General features: G+C 55.5%; 1 protein-coding gene across 4 annotated transcripts in view; it reads left to right on the top strand.

Annotated features, from left to right (window-relative positions):
- The window catches only part of Adgrg1 (adhesion G protein-coupled receptor G1), a 30,957-nt gene extending 16,370 nt beyond the window's left edge, over nucleotides 1–14,587 (top strand). For all 4 annotated transcript variants that reach the window (XM_052727874.1, XM_052727873.1, XM_052727875.1 and 1 more), the window contains exons 2-14: nucleotides 2,370–2,455; nucleotides 2,926–3,348; nucleotides 5,231–5,363; nucleotides 5,776–5,923; nucleotides 6,222–6,353; nucleotides 6,657–6,773; nucleotides 7,119–7,164; nucleotides 7,329–7,432; nucleotides 8,322–8,440; nucleotides 9,747–10,015; nucleotides 10,742–10,850; nucleotides 11,851–12,119; nucleotides 13,147–14,587. In XM_052727874.1, the coding sequence (XP_052583834.1) occupies nucleotides 2,392–2,455; nucleotides 2,926–3,348; nucleotides 5,231–5,363; nucleotides 5,776–5,923; nucleotides 6,222–6,353; nucleotides 6,657–6,773; nucleotides 7,119–7,164; nucleotides 7,329–7,432; nucleotides 8,322–8,440; nucleotides 9,747–10,015; nucleotides 10,742–10,850; nucleotides 11,851–12,119; nucleotides 13,147–13,277 (2,064 nt within the window). In that variant the 5' untranslated portion in view covers nucleotides 2,370–2,391 and the 3' untranslated portion in view covers nucleotides 13,278–14,587. The remainder of the gene's footprint in view (nucleotides 1–2,369; nucleotides 2,456–2,925; nucleotides 3,349–5,230; nucleotides 5,364–5,775; nucleotides 5,924–6,221; nucleotides 6,354–6,656; nucleotides 6,774–7,118; nucleotides 7,165–7,328; nucleotides 7,433–8,321; nucleotides 8,441–9,746; nucleotides 10,016–10,741; nucleotides 10,851–11,850; nucleotides 12,120–13,146) is intronic.
- Nucleotides 14,588–14,879: the final 292 nt, after the last annotated feature.

Here is a 14,879-nt window from a genome sequence, read left to right as displayed (position 1 = left end):
TTCTCCCTGACCCATGTGGCTATCCCTCAGTCGTCTGAAGAGCAGCTCCCACCCCCACCTTCCTCCCTCTCCAGCCCCTGGGAGTCTGTGACACTCAGGGCCAGCTAAAAGGAGGGAAGTTCTCTGGGTGGGGTCACAGCCTTCCCGCTACTCTGTCCGGAAGGGAGGCTCATGTTCTAGGAATTTCCCCTCAATGCTCTGAAGGCCAAGCTGGCCACCTGCAGAGGACAGAGGACTGAGGAGGAAAGCATAGAATAGGGAGTTGGCGGGGAGGGGTCTGGGTCACGGGCAGGCATGCGCTGGTCGGAAGGGACGCAGAGGCAGTCTGACTTCAGTGGTACCCTGTATGCATTCCGGTTCAAAGCCCTTTATGGAGAACAGCAGACTTAATTCTCACAATGACATTTGAGGTAGGCTTGATTTGCAATCCTCTTTTTAAGAGAGGGACAATGACACCCAAATATGGTAACTACTCAGGGACGCATACTAGTAAAGTATAGGAGCTAAGATTTGAACCCCGGTGGTCTGGCTCTGGAGTCCACGAACTAAGAGATCCAAGCAACAAACACCGCCTCATCAAAACCCAAGAATGCTGACAGGGGCACTTGTCCTCCTTAGAATGGTTCCGCACAGCTGGGCTGGAGCAGGGACTAGGTGGAGGGGCAGTCAGCCCCTTGTTTGTGTTGGATCCCTTCCATGGGTTGCCAGGGTGATCCAGGGTGATCCAGCCTCACTGTGTCCCTCCCGTGACGGGGAGCTCACTCCATTCCTGGCCTCCTTTGCTCTCAAGGGCCAATTAGGAAGGATTGGTGCAAGGCAGATGGCTCTGTCCTGTCCTGGGTCCTCTGCTGACAGCGGTGGCCCACCTTGAGAGGGACATGCGTCCTGGCCAGCTGCGCGACCTCATGAAGTTGTTGTTGGCTGTCTCTGGGCCTCGGAGCTAAACATCAGAAAGTGGAAATTGGACCAAATTTTCAAGTGATTTGTGAGCTTCAAGTTGAAGTGAGGCATCTACCTGCAAAAAGAGATATTTGGACTGAAGGCTGAATGACAGTGACAGGGACTGCCGAGAGAGGGGAAGGGGGGGCTCTGGCCTGTTCCCAGATGCTGGCCCTTCCTCTGCTGGTTGTAGGTGACTGGTGGTGGTTTGACAGGATACAGGGAAGCCTTATGCCCACATGGAGGACTAGCTGCCCCCACAACTTTCCTGTTCTCTGTGTGATGCTCCAGCACCAGATGAGGACCATGGCCTCAGGAACTGAAGTTCTGTTCCTCATGTTTGGGTGCGCGGGACTGGCTCTCACTTGCGGGCCAGCATGACCAGAATGAGGCTAGCCCGAGAAGGAGACAGTAAGGTCCTGCTTGGACCACCTTGGCTTTGAGTTCAGCATCCGTCTCTTCTAGGAGGCCTTTCTAATCTTCCTCCAAACTCAGACTCCTTTTGTGCCCCAAGTTCCTAGGCTTTCCTTTGCCTGGTTTTGTGGCAGATGAGTGGCTGTCACTGTGGTCTGACACAGTTCCCCACAGGCTGAGGGATGATAGTCTGGGTATGTCAGCACCCAGCTTGGTCACTGGGCCAGCTGGGAGAGCCAACAATGAAGGATACTTTCAGTGTTGATGTGCATTCATGTAGGTATAGGGTAAAGAGGTGCCCAGGCTGGTAGCCAGCTGGCACTCAGCTAATTAGTGGCCCATGGAGTCAGTGCGGCGTGGATGGAACTGACCCTCATCGGGCACGGGAGGGAGGGGTAGGAGTGGAGGTGTGTGTGTGTGGGGGGGGTGGGACACCACAAAGAAAAATCACACTTCTCTGCTCCAGCTTCCCAGGCCCTGGTGGCTGGCTCCCCCTGGTGGTCATGACAGAAAGCGTCCTTCCTGCTAGTTCACCCTGCTGCTTTCCTGTGCTAGACTGTTTCTGGGTGGCCAGGGACAAGCAGGCTGAATGAGGAGTGACTGGGCCAGCTGGTGGTGTGGGGATAGAAGACCCAGGCAGTGGGGTAGGGGTTGGGGTATCAAATGCAGTTAAGACTGGTCCCAGAGGCAGGCTTCCAGTAACCAGACCTCGGGGACTGTGATGCGCGGTTCCTAGTGAAAACTCAGACAGCCCATTGCCCTGTATCTCCTGGTAGCTGCAAGATGGTAGCTGCAGGTGGGTTCTAGACAGGGCTGCTCTATGGCCTCTGGGACCCTCTGTGAGCCACTTAAACTATGCGGCAGAGCAACAAAAGGCAGTGGTGGCTGTACCCCAATAGCCTCTGGCTGCTCTGGAGAGGTCTGGCCATTTCTGTATGACCTCTAGCTCATACCCCACCTGTACACAGGCCTCTCACTGTGGGGCGGCCCCCTATAATGCTCTCACTCTTTTCCAGGTGTTGACTTCTGGGAAGTACAATGGCTGTCCAGCTGCTGTGGCCGATGGGGTATTTCCTACTGAGTCTGTTCCTCCTGGCTCCAGGTAGGCTTTCTTGGGGCCCTGGGACTGTTGTGACTTTAAGACCTCCATGTCTGTGTGTGGACTCTTAGGGTAAGGGGTGGGTCTGCAAAGCACCGCTTAAGCTGGTTGAGGACAGCTCTTCTTTCCGAGATTCAGCCCCACAGAGCACAGCTTGGGATGGGGATCACGGACTGGGTGTCAGCCTCTCACTCCTTTGCAGGGAACGTTCTTGGACAGTGCACGCTTGTGCAACAGTCAATGGCAACTATGGTCTCACTAAATACTATTAAACTTGGGTTTTTGACTTTGAAATCATTCTTTGTTTTCAGGGTTTTTTTTTTTTCTTCTTATTTTGAAACCAGTAATTTTTGAGCAGGAGAAAGACATTGTATATACAAGATATAGACCCTTGAAGTATAGAGCTTTGGAATGTGTGTGAATCCCAGGTCCTTGCCCATGGCTGGTCCCATCTATAGCCTCTGCCTCCTCAGGTGCCCATGGTGGCAGCCCCCGAGAGGACTTCCGCTTCTGTGGCCAGCGGAACCAGACGAAACGGAGCCTCCTCCATTATGACCAAATTTCAGAGCTGCACATCTCTGTGTGGAACACAGAGGAGGCCCTCACGATCCGTGCCCCCTTCCCTGCAGTCCCTAACTCCTCCTACGACTTCCCAGAGCCCAGAGGGCTCTATCACTTCTGCCTCTACTGGAGCCGCCACACCGGGAGGTTCCACCTGCGCTATGGCAAGAAGGATTACTTGCTGAGTAGCCGAGCCTCCAGCCTCCTCTGCTTCCGGAAACAGGAGCACAGCCTGGAGCAGGGGGCCCCACTGCTCGCCACCTCCGTCAGCTCCTGGCGGAGCCCCCAGAACTCCAGCCTGCCTGAGGCTGCCAGCTTCCTCTTCTCTTTCCACAGTAAGGAACAAAAGGAGGTGGGATGGGAGGCATGGTGGACCTGGGTTCTGATGACCGCCATAGTCACCAAACCTGAGCAGCCTCGAAAGGTGTCTGAGGAGGGGAGGAGTGGGATCCAAGGAGAACTTCTGGAAGCTCTGTGGAAAAGCAGAGGTGAGGGTAGGAAGGTGGAGCCGGGTAGAGGGTGACACTGGAGAACGCCTACATCAGCCCTGTCACACATACATGCCCTGGACCGTTTGTCTGTCCCTCTTATGATCTAAGATCTTTGTGATGGCCATGGCATCTCTTCAGCCATTAGGAGAGTGCCTTAGTTACTTTTCCTCTCTATGATAAAATACTCTGACTGAAGCAACTTCAGGGAGAAAAGGTTGATTTGGCTCACAGTTCTAGGGTACCATCCATCATGGTAGGGAATTCCTGGCGGCAGGTGCTGGAGGCAACTGGTCATTTGCATCCACAGTCAGAAAGCAGTGTGAGGAATATTTCTGCTCGGCAAGCTTTCCTCCTGTTTGCCCAGCCCAGGACCCAAGTCTAGGGAATGGTGCTGCTCACTTGTAGGGTGGATCTTCCCACCTCTATTAAGTTAATCTAGATAACCCCTCACAGACACGCCTCAAGGCTTGCGTCCTAGGCGATTTAGATCCTGTCAGGTAGTTAATCAATATTAACTCTCACAGAGAGCAAGAGATGGAGGGAATTTATTACTTACGAGTCTTGGGGTGCAGTGCACACCTGGAGGTCATACTTATAAACACATGCAGGTCAGGATGTAGGGAGTGGAGGGTGGTGGGGATCACAACCTGTCTTGGGGGTGTAACACTAGAAAATGTCAGCACTGGCAGAGCCACAGTCCAGCTTCTAGTCAGGGTACAAGGGCTGGTGAGACGGCTCAGTGGTTAAGGGCAGTTGCTGCTCTTGCAGAGGACCTGAGTTCAGTTCCCAGCGCCTACATCGGGTAGCCCCCAAACATCTGTAACTCCATCCAGGAGCCCCCACGTCTTCCTCTAGTCTCTGCAGCATGGACACATATACATGTATGTATACACACATAGATAAATAAATAGATTAATTAACTAATTAAATTATTAAAAAAAAAACAAAGTACACCTGGGTGGTGGTGGTACACGCCTTTAATCCCAGCACTCAAGGAGGCAGAGACAGGCAGATCTCTGTGAGTTCAAGGCCAACCTAGTTTATAGAGTGAGATCCAGGACAGGCACAAAACTACACAGAGAAACCCTGTCTCGGAAAGCAAAAAAAAAAAATCTTGAAAAACAACAACAACAACAAAGTACAGATAGAAGCAACATGAACTGTAGGCATTTCATATGCCTTCGTGTCAATAAAGAGGAAACTGAGGCACAGAGAACTACACAGCTAACACGTTGGGGGTTTGGGATGTGAATCTAGCAGCTGATTGGTAGGGACAGGAAGACTTAAGAGGGTCAAAGATTAGGAAAGCAGTGAGGCCTGGGGACCACGCCCTTGTGGGTTAGGGAACGGATGCTTTTCCCACCTGCCTTTACCACCTGGGTCTCCTCAATCCTGGAGATGCCCAAGTTCTCAGAGGTTCAGGTAGAGGGTCCTGGAGACAGGCTAGAGGTTGTGAGGTCCCCAGAGCTGGCACACAGAACCCACATTCTTCCAAAGAAGATCTGCTGGGCCCGGGCCCTCAGAGCTTTCTATACTCATGTGCAGCAGACCCTAGGAGACACAGCCTTCCTCATGTTTCAGTGACCTGTGGTCCTCTCTGCCTCCTGGACCCTCGGTTCCTTCTGTAAAGTAAATGAAAGCGTGGAGTACCACATGAGGGTTACACAGGGGTGTGAGCTGGCCATTGCTTTAGGTGGCAACCTTAGGTGGTCTCTTGCTTTCCCAGATGCCCCACAGAAGGTCTCCCACAATTCGTCTGTGGACCTGTGTGATCTGAAGAAGGAACTGCAGCTCCTTAACAGGTTCCTGCAGCATCCTCAGAAGGCCCCCAGGCGGCCCTCAGCAGCGCTCGTCAGCCAGTGAGTGTGGATTACCATTTTAGGGATCAGTGGGAGATCTGGGTTTGGAGAAGCTGGGGATACCTTCCCTGAGGCTGGATCTCCTCGACTGGATCCTGCTGCGATGTCAGCAGAGACAGATACAGCTCACAGTCAGGCAGTGCCCAGCCTCTTCCCCACAAGGGACTCCGTTCTGGAGTCTGGCACATTGCATCTCTGAGAGGCTGGGACCAGCGCAGGCATAAGTGGGTCAGAGCCATGGACTGAATTCCAGAACAATGTCCCTTGCTACCATTCCCTCATTTCCATACCCAGCTGCCTCGTGTCCTTTGTCCTTGGCCCCTTCTCCTCTCTGTTCCTGCCTGTCCTGTGTACCCAGATCCCCTGCCCTGGCCCTTCCCTCTGCTACCTACCATGCTCTCCTCCACACCAGGCAGTTACAGAGCCTAGAGTCAAAGCTGACCTCTGTGAACTTCGTGGGAGACACAGTATCCTTTGAGGAGGACCTGGTCAACGCCACAGTGTGGAAGCTGCCACCCACAGCCGGGCTAGAGGATCTACAAATCCACTCCCAGCGGGAGGTCAGGTGACCTAGGGTGGGGTGGGCAAAAGGGAAGATGGGAGCACTCCATATAGCGTGGTACCCCTTGGCTTTCCCTGGGTCCAGGGACAATCCACAGCCCATGGGAGAGCTGGTGTTTGAAGACCCAGATTATAAGACTCCACTACGGGCCTCCTAGCCTATACTCCCGTCACCTGACTCCCTGGCCTCTGTGGCGTTGCCCAGAGCACAGTGATTAGAAGGGGGTTGTTTGGTGCAAGGTTGTGGGGAACCTGGGGCATATGCTGGGCCAGGCACTAAGGGTCCTTGATCTGCAGGAGGAGCAGAGTGAGGTCCAGGCGTACTCAGTGCTGCTGCCCCGGGCCCTCTTCCAGCAGACTAGAGGCCGGCGTGGGGATGCCGCCAAGAGGCTCCTGGTAGTGGACTTCAGCAGCCAAGCCTTGTTCCAGGTATGGAGTCTCCCCTTGGGGAACTGGTTTTGTGTATCTGACAGAGAGGTGGGAAGACAGTAACTAATCTCTCTCCTCCAGGAGCCAAGGCCTCTCCCATAAAAGCAGAAAGGGCACTGCCATGCACAAATCTCCTGGGAGAGGTGTAAGTGGTGCTGTTCTCACGACAGTGTGAATGACCCACAAGGCTCTCAAAGCAAAGTCCTAGAAGTGATAGTAGTCTAGCAAGAGTGGGTGGAGGCCTTCTTAGCTTTTCTTCTCAGCCTTAAACCTCTGACCTGTCCCCCAACCTCATACACCTAGGACAAGAATTCCAGCCAAGTCTTGGGTGAGAAGGTCTTGGGTATTGTTGTGCAGAACACCAAAATTAGCAACCTCTCGGAGCCCGTGGTACTCACCTTCCGGCACCAGCCACAGCCGGTAAGTGTGAACAAGCCCACCACAGGGCTAGGGTCCCTTCCTGCTCCCATCCCTCCCAGCTCACTTGTCTGTAATGGAAAGGTGGCCTGGCTGAGAGCACCCAACAGCCAGGTCCCAGACTGGGGGAGGGGAAGAAGTGCCCGGTGGGCTGTGAAGAGAATATGAAGGGTGGGCCGTAGAAGGAATGAAAGGTAAGGTAGACTGGACAGAATACTGAGGCGGGCTATAGAGGGAGCACGGGAGGTGGGCAAAGAGAACACAGGGTGGGCTGTAGAGAAACATGGGGAGCTGACTATGGAAGAAACAGGGTGAGTGATGGAGCGCCCATTCTTCTTGTCCCCACAGAAGAATGTGACTCTACAGTGTGTGTTCTGGGTTGAAGACCCAACATGTGAGTATGAAGGGGTCCCTGGGAGGGATGAGGATCCCCAGGGATGGATTAGAGGAGGGAGCGACGGAGGCCAGGGGTCTGTTGGTGGAGGACAAGCTTGCAGGAATGGGCCAGTCTGTACCGAGGGCATGGTGGTTGAGCAGAGTCCCATGGATTCCCCTCAGCGAGCGACCCTGGGAGCTGGAGCAGCGCGGGCTGTGAGACGGTCCACAGAGACACACAGACATCCTGCCTGTGCAGCCACCTGACCTACTTTGCAGTGTTGATGGTAGGTATCTCCGCCATAACTCTCTTGCGGTGCGGCCACAGGCCAAGCTCGTGTGCTGTGTTATGTACTTGGAACCCACGGACTCATTTAATCCCAAGTAACCATCCAAGGTAGCTCCCATCATCGTCCTACTCAGAGGAGCCCGAGTAACACATCTGAGGCCGCACAGGTCATTAGCTGATGGTCTATTAAGTTCTTGTTCGTTATTTGTTCTCAAGTTTTGGTGCGTGGTGAAAATGTAGATCCCCACCCACAGGCCTGGGCCAGGAAACTCTTACATGCCTCCAACCAGAAGGCACTAAGATGGGCTCTTGTAGTCTCCAAATCTCAAGGGCTTTATTGACCCAACCTCACGCTCCCAGAATCCCTTGGCGTGGGAAGCTGGGGAGCTTACCTTTGTGTTGAACACCATAGAAACAAAGATTCTTCTTGACTCACAATGTGGTTACATCCCGATAAACCCACTGTGAGGAGAAAATATGCCCAGTCAAAAATGCATACTCTGCCTGATACCAGCTCTTCCAAGGACACATGGTGAGCATCTCCTGGGCCACAGGCCTGAAGCAGTTTCAGTGGTCCCAGAAGAATTCAAATTCTGGTCACAGCTTCTACTGGTAGCTGGTGCCTGATACCATTGTCAAATGGACAATCCTCAGCTAAAGCTGCCTCAGCTAGGGCTTTGTGCGTCTCAGGCTGGGCCAGAGCCTACTTCTTGGGTGATGATTCCTGGTCTTTGTGGGTCAGAGACTGCCTGGGATGGGAGGAAGTCACAGAGGCCTCCAGAGGGGCGTTCAGGTGGGAGGGACTTGCTAGCTCCAGCCTGTTCAGGAGCACGCACTGGCCAGTGGGGAGGGGAGCATGCTGAGCCCACCATCCTGTCCCCACACAGGTGTCATCCACGGAGGTAGAAGCCACTCACAAGCACTACCTCACGCTCCTGTCCTACGTGGGCTGTGTCATCTCTGCTCTGGCTTGTGTCTTCACCATTGCTGCCTACCTCTGCTCCAGGTAGGCCAGAGGAAGCAGGGTAGCTCTGCTTCATCCCTGTAGGCTAGGACGCCTATTTTGGCTTGCTTTATCCAAAATACGTGCATTGTTGGGAAGCCGTGGGTGGGCTGCCTGCTGAGCGCCTCACCCGGTGGCCGTTGGATGCCAACGGTAACATTAGCTGATGCAGCATTCGCACTGAGGATCTGCACAATTAGAACCCAAACCACAGGGCACACAGGGTAACGACAACACAGTGGGGATGGAAACGGGCTAGGTGACTTCGCCTGGAGTAGCCACATGCCACACACTGTTCAAAGGGGGTAGCAGACTTTTGAGGCCTCGCAGTGGGGGAATGGCAGAGGTTGTCTAATTGTCAGCGTGTGATGTAGCCTACATTGAGGTCAGTTAGGCCCCGGGCCTGCCTGGGTGGAGGAGAAACACTCTTGACTCTAGGAGACACTCAGCAGGTCTTCAATGGTCCTGAAGCAGGAGGAGGGGTGGAGCTGGGTACAGGTGTGTCATAAGCAGGTGCATCATGACCAGGTGCATCTGCAGCTGGACACCAAGGCTAGGCATGCACTTCTGAGGACAGGGACCGGCTTTGTGGAGGCTGAGGTGGCCAGAGCACTGAGCACAGGGGCAGGGGAATAATAGGAAATGCATGCTTCCCGCATCAGACGCTTTGCCAGCCCCATCCTCGGACTGTGTAGAGGAGAAGGCGGTCTGAGGTGGACTGGACCAGCCCAGGGCAGTATAGAGGATGGTTATATTGGGGCCAGTGTCTGCAACTCTGGAACTCCTTAGAATCCTGGGGTACAGGTACACCACACTGTGCTGCTGGGCAGATGTCCGCAGTTACTCATCGTTACACGGGCAGACAGCCATGAAGCAGACATGGAAGGTTTCGGGAAGAGGGGCATAGGGAAGAGGGGAAAAAAAGGAGGGAGAACAAAATAGGGCCCGACCCGGCCCCTACCCCGACCCCGGCCCGGCCCCCGGCCCGGCCCCCGCCCCGCCCCCGCCCCGGCCCCGGCCCCGGCCCCTACCCCGACCCCGGCCCGGCCCCCGGCCCGGCCCCCGGCCCGGCCCCCGGCCCGGCCCCGGCCCGGCCCCGGCCCGGCCCCCGGCCCGGCCCCCGCCCCGACCCCCGCCCCGGCCCCGCCCCGGCCCCGGCCCCCGCCCCCGCCCCGCCCCCGCCCCGGCCCCGCCCCGGCCCCCGCCCCGGCCCCGCCCCGGCCCCGGCCCCCGCCCCCGCCCCCGCCCCCGCCCCGCCCCCGCCCCCGCCCCGCCCCCGCCCCGGCCCACCTGCACCTGCTCCTTGTAGGAGGAAGTCGCGTGACTACACCATTAAGGTGCACATGAACCTGCTGCTGGCTGTCTTCCTGCTGGATGTGAGCTTCCTGCTCAGCGAGCCCGTGGCACTGGCAGGCTCTGAAGCAGCCTGCCGTACCAGCGCCATCTTCCTGCATTTCTCCCTGCTTGCCTGTCTCTCCTGGATGGGCCTCGAGGGCTACAATCTCTACCGACTGGTGGTAGAGGTCTTCGATACCTACGTCCCTGGCTACCTGCTCAAGCTCAGCATCATGGGCTGGGGTAAGTGGCAGGGGAGAGTGGACCCCAGAACCCACCATCTCCTCCACTGTCCACGAGGCTCCTGGGCAAGCACAGACAGCAGGCTCTGCCCTTCCCTGTGAGGGAGACCAACCAGGTCCTCCACCTGGACTGGGGACACTTAGGCTAGCAATGACTCCAGTGGATCCCCAGAAACCTACGTGGCAGAGTTTCTGTGGCTTTGGCCTTTGTTCTTGGCCGGTGACAATTCACTTTACCTGTGACCTGGACTACTCAAGTCAGACTGCGACCCAGAGTTTCCTACCGTGGGTCACTTTGGACATTGCACAGACCTTGACCTCCCCACACCGCTGACCCCACTGGCTGCTGCTCTTCCTGTGTCCCTCTCATTCACCTTCTGCCGAGGATTCACCAAAGTCCCGCTGGCTATGGCAGCCTTGGCTCTGTGAAGGGGCTCCCATGGCACTTTCCATTTCTACTTATTAGTGAGTCCAAGTTGTCCTCTCTGCCAGAGTCCCTGGTGTCCTCTCACTGCGCACCCCCACAGCCCCAGCATCCTCTCATTTTCCCTCTTTGACCATGCCTCAGCCGCAGGCCTTTTCTCCTGGGAGACTCAGGAAGGGACAGGACAGAGCTGAAAGAGAGCCTACCCGTTATGGGGAACCAGAGCGGACCTGCTCAGGTCCACTGGGGGCAGAGGAAAGGGGCTCAGAGGGCGGAGCCAGAGCCTCTGATTGCTGCCCACAGGCTTTCCTGTCTTCCTGGTCACTCTGGTGGCGCTGGTCGATGTGAATAACTATGGCCCCATCATCCTGGCTGTGCGCCGGACTCCGGAACGTGTCATCTACCCTTCTATGTGAGTAGCTGTGGCAGGAGCAGGAGTGTGGGCCTCGAGGGAGGGACGGGGACAGCAGCCTCACCTGTCATGCTGACCAGGAAGCTACCGGCTCCAGTGAACTGGAGAAATGGGCCTGGCAGTGGCCAGAACCCAGGGCCACGGACCACAGGGACTAAGAGGGGCCAAGTCTGCCCCTCAGCAGTCAGGTGCCTATGCGCAGAGCCTGGCCCTTCTCTGAACCTCAGTGGAGAGGTGCTGGGCCACACGGCCTTCCATCAGCCTCCCTTGCCACATCCACTGGTTCTGAGGGCATGGGGGCTTACTCTTGGCCACATTGTGGCTCAGATGATATGGCAGTGGGGTTGATGTGGAGGTGGGGTCAGGAGAAGCCCTTCTCTGCCCTCCTAGTTTACGCCAGCTGGCAGTGGACGTCCTGAAACTAGACCTGAAGCTAGGGCTCTTGAGCACCAGACCTGGAAGGAATGCTTTCCACTGGGTCCATGCAGATGACATTTGTGCTCCCCCACCCCAGCACCAGACCTGGTGGGTTTGCCTCAACCTTGTACCGTCAAGAGCGTGGTTTCCTTCTTTTAAGTTATCTGACTGGATACCTAGATATGTCTTTAAAAACACCACCAAAGACAGCAGTGGTTAAGAGTGCGTACTGTTCTCACAGAGGACCTGAGTTTGGGTCCCAGCACCCACATCAGGCAGCTCACAGCCACATGTAACTCCAGTTCCAAAAGTTCTGACACCTCTGACCTCTGTGGTCTCCATGTGCACCAGCACTCATGGGAACATACCCACATGTAGACACATACGCATAATTAAAAATAATAAAAATAATAGTTTTTTTAAAAGCTAAGTTAACTTTAAAAATGGCACGAGGACAGAAAGCCAGCGATACTTGTAACCGATGAGTAGTCCCAACGCCTAGCCCAGCACCCTCCAGGGCCCGGCTGCCCTTCCCACTCCTAAGCTGAGCCTCCCGCGTGCTGAGCCGCCCACTCTCGCCCAGGTGCTGGATCCGGGACTCGCTGGTTAGTTACGTCACTAACCTGGGCCTCTTCAGCCTGGTGTTCCTGTTCAACACGGCCATGCTGGCCACCATGGTGGTGCAGATCCTGCGGCTTCGTTCACACAGTCAGAAGTGGCCCCACATGCTGACTCTGCTGGGCCTCAGCCTGGTCCTCGGCCTTCCCTGGGCCTTGATCTTCTTCTCCTTTGCTTCCGGTACCTTCCAGCTTGTCATCCTGTACCTCTTCAGCATCATAACTTCCTTCCAAGGTAGGCATGCTGAGGGCCCTGCCCCTACTCAGTGGCCCTTGCCCCTCCAACTGGTGTATGCTGTCCACATGTGGAGCAAAGGGGAGAGATGCCCAGGGAACCCCAAATGCTCCCTTCTCTGGGCCTCAGCTGTCTCACTCCAAAATGAGTGCACCAGGCCACATGCAGGACAGGGCTTTATTGAGCACTTACTACGTGCAGGCCCCATGCTGAGCCCCAGGGTCGTGGCATGAGCAGCCCACTCAGTCCTCATGCAGGAGACAGTGTGGTCAAGAAAGTGTGTAGCCACCAATGAGACTCAGAGAGTAGGAGAGCTGTGGTAGGCCACGACAAGTGTGGCATCCGGGCTGGAGTGGACAGTGGTCTTGAGTCAACAGTGTCAGAATCACAGGGGGCTTGTCGGAGAGGCAAACTGTAGCTCACTCAGACACACTGATCCTTTGTGCCTCTTAAGATGCCTAGGGCGTCCTGTCTATGGCAGAGGCCAGGGAGCTCTGGTATAGGAGCGCTCCAGGTCAAAAGAAAAAGCCCTGTGGTTAGAACAAGTGTTGGGAGGATGGGGAGGCGAGTGTGGCTGAAGGTCAGGCAGTGAGGGCTGGAGGTAGGATCCTGGAGGCCCCAGCTTGAGACCAGTAGGGTCCACACCCCTCCATCCCGTTCCTCCCGTATTCAGACACAAAGGACTATACATCTCTGCACTTGGCTGTGCTGACTGAACAGGGGTCACATGGCCATGTCAGAGTCAATGGAGTCATCGTGGGATGGAATGGGGTGAGGGGATTTGTTCCAAAGTCCTGTTGTTAGACATCTCCATCTTGTCCCCTATGAGGTACGGATCAGAGATTCCCAGCACTTCTGAGTAAGGCCAATGCTGAACCACTGATATGTCTCAGTGTATTGAATCATCCTGAGTGGCTCCAGGGCCATGAGTGTATGGCTGGACCCTTGGCACAGAGGGACTCTGAGAAGGGACCAAGGGCCAGTTGGCGTCTGGCCACTGATGGTGCATGTGCCTTACTGCCCACAGGCTTCCTCATCTTCCTGTGGTACTGGTCCATGCGGCTCCAGGCCCGAGGTGGTCCCTCCCCTCTGAAGAGCAACTCGGACAGCGTCAAGCTCCCCATCAGCTCCGGCAGCACCTCTTCCAGCCGCATCTAGGCCACCGCCCCACCTCCCCGTGGGAGGACACATGCATGGCGTCTGCTCACATTGTCTGTGGCTCGGTGCTGTGCCCAGCCTTGGTTGGTTAGTGGCATACTTGAGAAGGCCCTGGTCCTTGGAAGGATAGGGCGGTTGCTCTGATAGATAGACACCTTGCTGGCCTTGGGGACTACTCCGCTCCCAGATCTGGTCCCCGAAGCACACTGCTATGCTGGCTGTGGGGCTGTCCTCACTGCTGTGTCAGGCTGAGGCTGAGGCGTTGCCTTACTGGTCACCTCTGGGCCCAGCTGGTGCTGATGGGTATTGAGACTGGCAGGCCCAAGCTAGGGTCAGGTTAGATCTTGGAGGATGACTCATCCTAACTGTTGCCTCTGCCTGAGACACAGCTGCCTTGGCTCTTGCCGCTCTGTCCCTGTGGTCACCATGCAGCCCTCTGCCTGCCTCTGACTTTTGATCCCCAGGGTGGTACTGAGGGTAGATGGGCTGGGAGAAGCTTTGGAGCCAGAGCCCCTCAGGAGGTGAGCACCTCCCCCCACCTGCCTGCCAGCCCTCCTCTTCCTTCCGCACCCCCCTCCTCCTCTGTGGTCCCCTAGCCCCCACCTGCAGCTTGGGGTCCCAGGCCAATGCTGTGATTTTGGGGTAGCAGTTCCCAGGAGCTGCTACAAAGGTCTATCTGCTGTGGGCGTTGGCCTTTCGCCACCTCTGGCTCAGGGCAGGTTCCTGGGTTGGACCAGGCTAGCCTGTCTGAGCCTCTCTCCAAGCTGCCTCTCCTGTGCTCACGCCTCAGAGGAGTTTCCGCCTCTCTGACGCCTCCCTCCGGCAAGAACTGTGGGAAATGGGGCTTTTTTCAACCCAACTTTCTGAAGACCAAGACAGCCCTCTCTGGTGACATTGGCGGAGGTTGATGGTCTCCTGAGGGGAATTCTTCCAGTCACAGCAGATGGCGCTGAGGACACTCACTGCCTGTTGTGAATTCTGACCTACTAACACACATTGGTCTTGTGCCGGGTGGTAAAAACATAGATAACCAGACCTGGCAGTAGCCCTTGAAAGCTTCCACAATGTCCTGGAGCTTTAGTTATAGGGCTGGAGAACCACCGCTCGTGACTGGGAATCCAGGAGGACTTCCTGCAGGGGGTAGCATTTCATCTTGTCTTCAGCCTTCAAGTTGGGAAGAATGCTCTTTTTTAAATACCAATTCATTTGTCTTTTGATATTAAAGATCTTTGTAGAGAGTTTGGAAATTGTAGGAGATTGTCAAGAAGAAAAATAAAAATCAGCTGTTATCTGCTGCCACGGCAAAGCGACACAGTTTGGAGAGTTTCTGTCTTTTTTTTTTTTTTTTTTTTTGTGCTTCTATTTTTAACATTGCTGAGTCAGATGTCTTGGGACCAATCAGGAAAGAAGAGAGGGCAGTGTGGGAAAGAAGGCACCTGGGGACACTTTCTCAGTCAGGAAAACAGAGAAATGGGCAGCTGGTGTCTGTCTGGGGTGGTGCTGGGCAGAGGCTTGACCTCAGTGCACTGGAGATCATGACTATCAGCTGTAGCTGGACATTGCTGATGTGGAGGAGGACCTAGGTAGCCACATCATTGGCCT

The sequence above is a fragment of the Peromyscus californicus genome, unplaced genomic scaffold, assembly GCF_007827085.1.
Source record: "Peromyscus californicus insignis strain IS unplaced genomic scaffold, ASM782708v3 Scaffold_8__1_contigs__length_139910024, whole genome shotgun sequence".
NCBI classification, from domain to species: Eukaryota; Metazoa; Chordata; class Mammalia; order Rodentia; family Cricetidae; genus Peromyscus; species Peromyscus californicus.
Note: the sequence above shows the minus strand (reverse complement) of the source record. Positions and strands in the feature narration are given on the sequence as shown.